The following is a 10264-nucleotide window of genomic DNA, read 5'->3' on the forward strand; positions in this document are numbered from 1 at the left end:
TCGGATGGAAAGGACAAGAACAGAAAGACATGGAAAAACATGACTCTCGGGGGCCAGGAGATGTTGAAAGAAAACATAAGACTCAAGGGCTAAATGAGACTTATGGCCGGAAAAGAAAGAGAGATGCCCAGTAAACGTCAGGAGAGGCCTATTACTGAAAGAGAGGATGGATAGAGCGAACTGAGAAAAGGAGACTAAATGTTGAGCGAGGCATGCTCAGCATCCATGAACAGGCGGTGCGGAAAAACAGCGTCCCTGAGGATTCACTGGCTCTGCTGACTCTGCCATCGGAATACTGATTGCACACCGCCCAACTGGCTACTTCTCAAGTGCAAATCCCATGCTCACTGTACACATACACACACAAACACACACACCTGTCTTACTGCTCCTTTAGCTGAAGATATCAAACAGAGCCATGTCAATACTGGTTAGCATGCTTAGCCACTGCACATACCCCACAGCTAGGAGCCTGGCACACATTTTACAAGGATATCTGGAGAGTTTGTGTGTGCATTCATCTCAAAGGAGGTCAATATTGATCAGGCTGGCATCTTGATCTTACAGGTCTTGATCTTGTTTTTAACAACTAGAAGAACAGTCAAACCTGATCTTGGATCAAAATGTCACAAGTCTTTGTAAAAAGGTCTCTCCAGTGGGGTATACACTCAAAGCTTGACCTTAAATGATGCACATTTTCGTAATTGAAATACTAGCATATTGCTTATTGCATACCGAATACTGCCAAGAGTCTAGAAAAATAGTATGAAATAGTTAACGCAACAACATTACAAACAGTATTATATACAGTATTATTCTACAATAAGTTGTTGTCATTGCTGCCCTCATTACATTAGGTCTTATAAATAAATAAATTTGGATTATTAATCAAGTCTTATGTAAAATGTTTTGACTTTAAGCAGTTGGATGAGGTATACAGCAAATGTAGCAGTTAACAGATACTTTATACATAACATTTGCATACTGTACACTATATTGTACATGCATAGATTTTTGTCAAATTTAGATTTTAAATATTTATTGATTATTTTCATCAGAGTTAAATTTTCCCTTAAATTCGCATTACTGTAAGGCAAAATACAAATCTAATTTTCATAACTGTAACGATGATTGTCTGAACACATTGATTTCATTTTTATTTGGCATCATAGTAATGAGAATGAGATTTATTTGCACTACATCTTAAACTAAAAAAACTAAATTGGCTTTTCATTCTTGGGGCGACATATGACTCTCAGCTCTCAGTCTCATTAAATATTCAGATATTAGCCGTAATGGGGTGGTCCCTGTTCTTGAAAGTCATACATTTCACGACTTATTGACAATATTTTGCATGTTTCAAGGAATCGGGGACCATTAATCAGTTGACGAGCCTCATTGATTCCACTGTTAACCCTTCACTGGTAATCAATAAAGGCTTGGCGACTCATTTAACACACATTTTCACCTTAGAGGTAAAACAATTAAACAAAAGAACTAATGTAATATACTAATGCCTGCTTATGAGAGTTCACATTGTGTCTGTGTCATAATATCTTCGATCATAAGCTTGGGTTGTAAGCAAGAAAAGAAAAGGTGGGGTTGACTTACCTCCTGCTGTAAGGGTGGGAGTGGGATCTGGGCCAAAACTTTCCACTTCTGTCGGGCCTGTGGTCTGCTCTACCAATGTAAATCCATCCGGAGCCTTGCTAGTGGGTTTAAATGGCATCCATTCTGGTTTCGAGGCCGTGTTTGCTATCCCCAATATGTTCTGTTCAGTGCTGACAGTGGTCAGAGGTTCAGTAGATACTTCAGGCTTGGGGTCTGCTGATGTTATGAAAATCGTGGTTTGAAATGAAGCTGTCGTTATTTCTGATGTTGTTGACAGAGTGTCTGTGGGTACAGTTTGGTCACTGTAAGGGTTCATGGTTTCCGTAATCTCTCTCAATGTTGTAGTCTGAGTGGTGCTGGTACTTTGGTCAGTGGATATAGTGTATGTTTCTGGTTCTAGTTCAGTTATCTGAGGAGATGTCGTTTGTGGGGTTTTTGCTGTGCTTTGGCCATTATTGGGAGGCCAGAGGTCAAGATCATAGCTGTGATGGCTCTTAGAGGAAGGTTCAGGTATGATTAAGTCATTTGTTGGCAGTTTTTCTGATTTTAAAGGCAGCACGGTGCCTATCTGAACGGTGCTGCTTTGAATTTCCTCGATTGTGGTTGCAGTCGGCTGGTATTTTGGGCTGGTTAAGCCCTCTGAATTCAGAGGATAGTCGTTTGTGGTTGCTTCTGGAAGTGTCGGGCTCACCTTTGTTGTGGCAGACCCTTTAGCCTCACCGAAAAAATTGTATGATCCCAAACCGAATGTTGGAATTTTCCAAAAGCCCCAACCTTTGGAGTCTACCTTGGTTTGGGTTGTCGGATTTGCCCCAAACCTGCTGAAAATCCCATTGACAGAACTGAAGAGAGAGAAGACCACAAGAGTCCCACGCAGAAGCAGCATTCTGCCCCTCTAATGTCGTACTGGTCCACTGCTCACATGGTGTCTGACTTTCCGAGGAACGCCCACCAGATGCACTGGGCTTCTGCAGCAAAAAACCTAGTAGAGACAAAAAACATTGATATCCTCAGTTCACTTCAAGTGAGCCATTTTATAGATGTTTTTCCATTGCACGTGTACACAAACCCATTTAAGTTTAAGCTTTTGAGTTTAGTAGTCTCATACCAATCTCACTTCTTCCTGCTGTCACAGAGGTGGCCTCAACTCTCCATTGACAGAGCAATTATAGAGGCAGGGCTCTTTGAGAATACTAATAGGAGACTAGAGGTCTCTTTGTGGCAGTGTATATATGGGGGTGGTGTAGTAGGACGACGTATGGAGGCCCTGTTTCTTTGTGGAGCCGTGGGCTAATTTTGGAGTATAGAGCTGATGGCCTGTAGCCTCAGTGAGAGGAGTTGAATTTGATGAAATTTCTCTCGGAGTGAGACTTGGACCTTTTCTCTTTCTTCGCAGCCCCCGCGTTCCTCTTTCTCGCTCTCTTTCTTTCTCACTTTCTCTCCCCCTCACGCAATTGATTTGTTTTTGAAACTGCAATAAACTCTCTACTCTCCCACTGGGAATAGCATCGGTTGTTTTTGGTTAGTAAATAGTGGGATAAGTATTTTGAAATTCTCTTTCATTTCCTTTCCTTCTGCAACCCCATTGTGTCTTATCCATCTCTCAATGCCATTGGTATTGCAGAAATAGCCTCCCTCAGAGTCCTTTTCAAAGACTGAACCCCTTCTCACAGCTTAATGAGGTTTGCTTACTAGATTAAACCAGCTAACTGGCTCTGGGCTAATGTGTTTAAAAGAGATTGATGGATTGCAGATCTGTCTTTTAGAAAGCGCAAAAATCTGCCATAATCTAAAGATGCACATTGGCCTTTGTGATCATTTATAGATTATTGGTTCCTGGGTAACTGAACAATTTAAGAGTCGATATGTATCTAACCGACCCTTTCGTAAAAGTTTCACAGCTGCAAAATAACAAAAACATAACAGCAAATTTACAAACATGAAAACATTATATCAAGATTTTAAGAGATAAGATAAGAATAAGCCTGTAAAGGTTGTATTTTGTTATACCAGTACATTACCATTCAATAATACAGTAATATTATTACAATTAAAATAACTTTTATTTTAAAATATTTAAAATGTAATTTATTCCTGTGATGGCAAAGCTGAATTTTCAGGACCCACACTCTTCAGTGTCACATGATCTGTCAGATATCATTCTAATATGCTGATTTGCTGCTCAAAAACATTATTATCATAGTCAAACATAATTGCGCTACCTACAATTTTTGTGGAAACCAAGATTTTTTTTCTTCAGGATTCTTCAAATGAAAGTTCAAAAGAACAGCATTTATTTTTACGCATGTAAGTTTTTACTGTCACTTATGATCAGTTTAATGCATCTTTGCTGAACATATGCATTCATTCATTTGAAAAAATATGCTGAAAATGTCCGTAGATATTGCTTCACTTTGGAAATGTGCTTTACATGTACACATCATATTTTACTGCCACTATTTCTCACATACTGTACATATATGCTTTTTTTTTAGCTAGAGTAACGCTCCACAGGGGGCGCTGTTGAAGCCTGGATGATTCATAGTCATTACCGTCATCACTAGTCAGACTGTTTACTCATTACCACACACCACCTGCGTTTAGCGAAGAGAGTCCCGTTTTCGGGGGCCGTCACTAGCGAGGCGAAAGTTGGTGATGATTTGAGAGGGGGGGGGGGCCCTGTGATTTCAACCATTAAAAGCTGTATTACTACAGACCAGATTTATCAAAACATTGTAGACGCTATAGCTTTCTCCGCCCCCGCCTTTGTCTTTCACATCTTCTGAAACGTTCAGAAGAACAGTTTTGCTGGTGCTAAATGCCTCAGTAAGTCCTACCCCACAGGAGCTTGTTAAACAGCATCACAAACGCTGCTGTTCGTCTGTGTCAGAGTCTGTGCCAAACAGGAAACCTAAATGACTGTATAGCACTGCGCTTTACTATTAGGCCCCCCTTTCTTCTGTTCTTTCCCTGTCTCTATCCATTTCTCTTACTCTCTTTTCCCTCTTTCATTGTCATTTTGTTCCACCGTGCGTGGCAAAGAAAGGGCTTGCCAGAGCAGAATGTAATCACTCGAGCAGAAAAAGGGAAAAAGCGAGTGCTCAAGAGCTACTCCTGATTTAACATTACACATTTAGCCCTCGCCTGAAATCTTTCCCTTGTTGAGTTTTTTACATTTGGGAATATATTTCACCATCGAGTGTCTGTAACCCACAATCCCCCTTGCACTCGTAATCATCATACAAACAGATTACAATTATCATCCAAACAGTTACCATTTTCATTTTTACTCTCAACTGGTTTTGTTTCAAGATTTTGCAATGGATATTAAGTAGTGGCTTAACATAAGACCAAAACTGTTGAGCATCAGTAACTCAGTGGTTGTTTGTGCAAGATGTCTCAAATTGATACATTGTAGCCACATTTGGAGTTGTGACACTAGCTGGGGATAGATGTAACACAGAGGTAATTTGCTGAAATAACACCCACACCATCCAATTTTTGCAAAAACATAATTGAAGAACAAAGAAAAAACATGTGAACTATTTAAAAACTATGACAAAAACATGACATTGTATTTTTTCTGCGCGTGTTTGTGTACGTTTACTGTATTCCTGTCACTAGCTGTTTCCAAGATCCACCTATTCTTATGTGGATTGAGATATTGCATAAAAAACGCTGAATGCAAACATCAGTATGCGCAAAAATTGAGGCAGAGTGCGTTCAATTGAGGCAGATACTTTTTTTAGCGCATAAACTATGATGGAAACACATTTACTGAATAAATCCCTCGATACACAACAAAACAACTCACATAATCTTGCCTTAACAGAGGATGTGATTGATAACTGGACTCATTAAAATCATCATAGGAGTTGGTTGTAAAAAAAAAATGTATAAACTGCTACAACTATCCCCACCCCAAACAGCTATAACAAGGCTAACTGTTTTAGCATGTGGGTTTGAAGTTAGCATAAATACAAAGCATCAAATTAAACTAGAGAAATAGATACTTCAGGGCATGCAAGTTAAATAATTGTACCTACAATTCAAAAATAAGCAAAATTATCAAGTAAATCTACAAATGTGCTCACAGTCACATGCAAAAAGATGGGAGTGTATGCTATTGATGAGCTCTTTTCTGATCCGTCAAACTTATAGTGTTACTAACTCCGTGTTTCCCTATATATCAGCATTGTTTTTCCCAGCTATCGGTAACCCTGTCAGAATGGACCTGAATTCACCAATTGAGAACCACTGATCTAAAAAAAACTAGGCATCACCATCTATCGTAAACTGAATTTTTGATCCACAATGAGAGACAAAAATGGTCATTCCACTTAATCAGAAGAAAGAGGATCTGAATGAAACTATTAGGGGACTGAGAGAAGGTCTAGAGTCAGGGTCAAAATGTCCTTCTCTCAATATACGTGTGTTTAAAGGAGGTCTAGCGCTGAGGACCTTCTTAAGTGGTGACAGATCGACTAGTCATGGTATCAATTATTTTAACAGGCCTCTAGACGTGCATGACGGCTGTGAGAATCATTGGCTCACGCCTTCATGAAACCAAATGATTTATTCACCGAGCCATTCTGGTTCTTATCTTATAGACAATGTGGGGGAGGGGATATTTATGACCTGCAGACATAAAAATAACAAAAACACTGATGCCCATAAAGGGCTTTTCCTTTAAACACAGTCTAAAGATTTTTAGAGACAGCAAAAGCCATTAGCCTATAACCTTAACCTCAAATTAACCCAACCATGAACCAGAGCAGACATGGTCTGCTGCATTATGATCTAAATGCAGCTTAGTCCTAAACTACAAAGTCTAAGAATATTTGGGGCTGGTTTACCAGTGACTACAAAGTATTTTAGTAGTAAAATGGGCCCCACTGTATATTAGGTGGCCTTAACTACTATGTACTTACATAAAAAAATAAGTACAATGTACTTACTTTGTTCATATTGTGTTGCAAAACACCTTTGCTGATATTGAGGTGGGATACGGGTAGGGTTAGGGACAGGTGTGGTGGTATGGGTAAGTTTAAGGGTAGGGTTAGGTGTAAGGGAAGTGTCAACTGTGTAATTACAAATGTAACTACAGAAATTAATTACAGACGTAATTACATGCAGGTATTTTTAAAAAGATAAGTACAATGTAAAAACATGTATGTACACAATACGTGCATTGTATCAAATGATTAATTAAAATGTTAGTACATAGTAGTTAAGGCCACCTAATATAAAGTGGGTCCGTAAAATGCTACACTGTTAGAAAAAAATGGTTCAATGGGGTTCCATATAGAACCCTAGGGTACTTAACTCCATTTTAAAAAACAAAAAGGTTCTATATAAGGAGAAATGTCTTACAATTTTGCATACTTTAATAGGTTATTTCAAAATGTTCTACTGATGATGTATGTTATGTACAGTACGAGCTGCTTAATTCATGAATGAATTAAAACTGAAGCCATAAAACCGATCAGAAAACCCCCCCTAAATCACCTTAATAGATCGGTTTGATGGAGTGTTGAATGTGCTGTTATTTTACAGTGTTTCTCATCCCATTCCCTCACACTACGAAACACTGGGCTCAATAATGTTGACTCCATGTACACAATCATTTTCCACATCAACGGCTCTCTGCATCCTCATAGTTGTCGGTCACTACAGTGTTCATTAACAGTGTAATCAAGTTGCAGGCCTGAATGGATCAATCCATTTATGTTTAGGCTATATGTGCGTGTATATTGATGAATTATATCTAATATGTCCTGATTATAGTTATATTGCACTCCCTGCCATCTACCATCAACGTTGGGTGTTTCATTTTATATCCCCTGCTCGCATTATCACTATACACACTCAAAATGCGTACATGATTTGTCTATCAATCAAATGATTTAAGATGTTTTTATAGGTGCTTATCAATGTGGTCCGAACAACCTGTTGACATTTGTGACAGTGAACTCCTTGGCAATTTCACTGTGATCTTCAAATGTTGCCAATGCTTTTCACTGCTTTCTGTCTTGGCACACACATAATGCTGCTAATCAAGAGTCAATTACACTTGGCTGCGAAAACATGATAAATGACCTGTCACGTTAATGTTTTCGTGGGCTTTTCTCTTAAAGCATCCGGATCACCTGATTATCTGAAAACGCACAGGCTGCTACGCTGGCTGCCTTCGCCATGGTTACCAGAGGAGCAGAATGCATATGAAACGCAGAGCTCTTCCCACACCGCACATATGTGTATGTGTGAAGAGGTCTGAGATGGTACACAACCATCCACGATCAAGAGCATGAGCTGTGGTTATGGAGCAAATGCAGATGTTTATGGACCTGACACACACATTTCTGCCTGAGGTTGTCACATAAATATACCTAAATCAGAAGATTCAGCCATCTGCAGAGAGGCTGTAGCTTCTATAATGAAACATTTCTTGAAAGATGAAGGACAGAAGGAGAAACTTACCTTTCTCCCTGAGGAGGAGAGAAAATAGAGAATCCAGAACAGCCACCAGCACTCCACTGCAGGAGAGAGAGATCTGTCTCTCTGTGCGTGTGGGAGAGAAATCGTTTTTGGTCACACACTCACTCGCTCTCCCTCCCTCTTTCTCTCTCCTCCCCTCTCCCGCTGCATCAGTAGTCTAGTGTAGGATTCAGATGCACAATATCTGGTCACACCTCGCTGAGCAGATTGTAAGAGAGCAGAGAGCAAGCACTGTACAGCAGGCAACCGTCAAGGAATTAAGCATCCTACACAGATGAAAAACACACATGCTCAAAAACTCACTGTGAATACAAACACACATGCACCATAGCGCGCACACACACACACAATATATATATATATATATTATTTATAAATACTGTAGACTTTTGTCCACTGTAGTGGACATTATATTTTAGAGAATTTCTCTGACACCATACATTTCACAGTTTTAATTCTGTATATCCAGTAAATGTCCCAAATGTTTGCAGGTTTCACCATGACAACAACTTCTCATTGTTCTTTAAAAATGACTGACATTAATTTAGTGATCAAATTTAGTACTCAAGTAAAAGGGCCAAATTGTGATGGCTAGATGACTGGGTCAGAGCATCTCCAAAACTGCAGCTCTTGTGGGGTGTTCCTGGTCTGCAGTGGTCAGTATTTATCAAAAGTGGTCCAAGGAAGGAACAGTGGTGAACCGGCATCATGGCCGGGTGTCTGTGCGTTGCTTACCTGGGGACCACATGGCACCAGGATGCACTATGGGAAGAAGGTAAGCCGGTGGAGGCAGTGTGATGCTTTGGGCAATGTTCAGCTGGGAAATCTTGGGTCCTGCCATCCATGTTACTTTAACACATCTTCCTAAGCATTGTTGCAGACTATGTACACCCTTTCATGGAAACGTTATTCCCTGGTGGCTGTGGCTCTTTCAGCAGGATAATGCGCCCTGTCACAAAGCAAAAATGGTTCAGGAATGGTTTGAGGAGCACGAGTTTGAGGTGTTGACTTGACCTCCAAATTCCCCAGATCTCAATCCAAATCGAGCATCTGTGGGATGTGCTGAACAAACAAGTCCCATCCATGGAGGCCCCACCTCACAACTTACAGGACTTAAAGGATCTGCTGCTAACATCTTGGTGCCAGATACCACAGCACACCTTCAGGGGTCTACACTCTAAAAAAAAAGGTTCTATGAGGCACCAAAAATGGTTCTTCGTCGTAATCATAGAGGAACCACTTTTGGTGCTATATAGCACCATATTTTAACATGTTCTGTATATGGTAGCGGTGCTATATAGCACCTTAGTCAAAGAACTGGTGAAGAACCGCTGAAGAACCACTGAAGCACCAAAATTGGTGCTATATAGTACTTAAAAAGGTTGTATGTACATATATATATATATAAAAAAAATGCACACTAATTATAGTATAGATACATACAAGAATTAAGTAGAACTTACACAAGAATTAGAAATATTTTAATATTTTAACATACGGACAGTATATTTTATTTACATTTAATTTAAAATATATTACAATTTTTTTGTTTAATTATAAAATTATATACATACATATATTTAATTAATTATAAACCAACATTTTTATCCTAAAATATGTCAAAAAACCTTAAACAGAATTTGAAGAAACTTGGTCTCTGACCATCATAACTTGCATCACACTTCAGCCCACAAACATTAACATGTCACGCTTCTGAGTTTACTTTTGCCACACTTCGGCTTCTTGTCAATAGAATGTCTTATCTCTGATCCCAGTCAAAGATAGCCAATAATAATACATTCACAAGGTTCCTGCTGGGAGAGGGAGCATTCTGGGATATGGTTGCCTCTCTGATCCCAAGGAATTATCCAAATTTAGAAACAATCAGAATTGTCCCATCCCAAGGAAACATAATTTCCTGATGGAAAGCCCGACTTTGTCGAATTGGATGGAGCCAGTAAGTCTCAATGCCAGTTTTACTATTTTTACCATTTCACTTTTGCTCCAGATCAGTACATCTCACGAGAGCAGGTACCAAAGGTAATGTTATTGAGGACAGGATGTTTTAATAAGGTTAAACGGCACTGTAATGTTTAGGTTTTTCTGAAATTCACGGTTTGGGGAACATTTAGGATATCTAGCTGTTTTGTTAATC

At 39.4% G+C, this 10264-nt stretch overlaps 1 protein-coding gene across 2 annotated transcripts in view; it reads right to left on the minus strand.

Moving 5' to 3' along the window:
- prrt4b (proline rich transmembrane protein 4b) overlaps positions 1 to 8176 on the minus strand; it is a 31633-nt gene extending 23457 nt beyond the window's left edge. For both annotated transcript variants that reach the window (XM_079818278.1, XM_079818277.1), the window contains exons 1-2: positions 8092 to 8176; positions 1612 to 2593 (exon numbers count right to left, since the gene is read on the minus strand). In XM_079818278.1, coding sequence (XP_079674404.1) covers positions 1612 to 2497 — 886 coding nt within the window. In that variant the 5' untranslated portion in view covers positions 2498 to 2593; positions 8092 to 8176. The remainder of the gene's footprint in view (positions 1 to 1611; positions 2594 to 8091) is intronic.
- Positions 8177 to 10264: the final 2088 nt, after the last annotated feature.

Source organism: Gobio gobio, assembly GCF_949357685.1.
Source record: "Gobio gobio genome assembly, chromosome: 5".
Lineage (NCBI taxonomy): Eukaryota > Metazoa > Chordata > Actinopteri > Cypriniformes > Gobionidae > Gobio > Gobio gobio.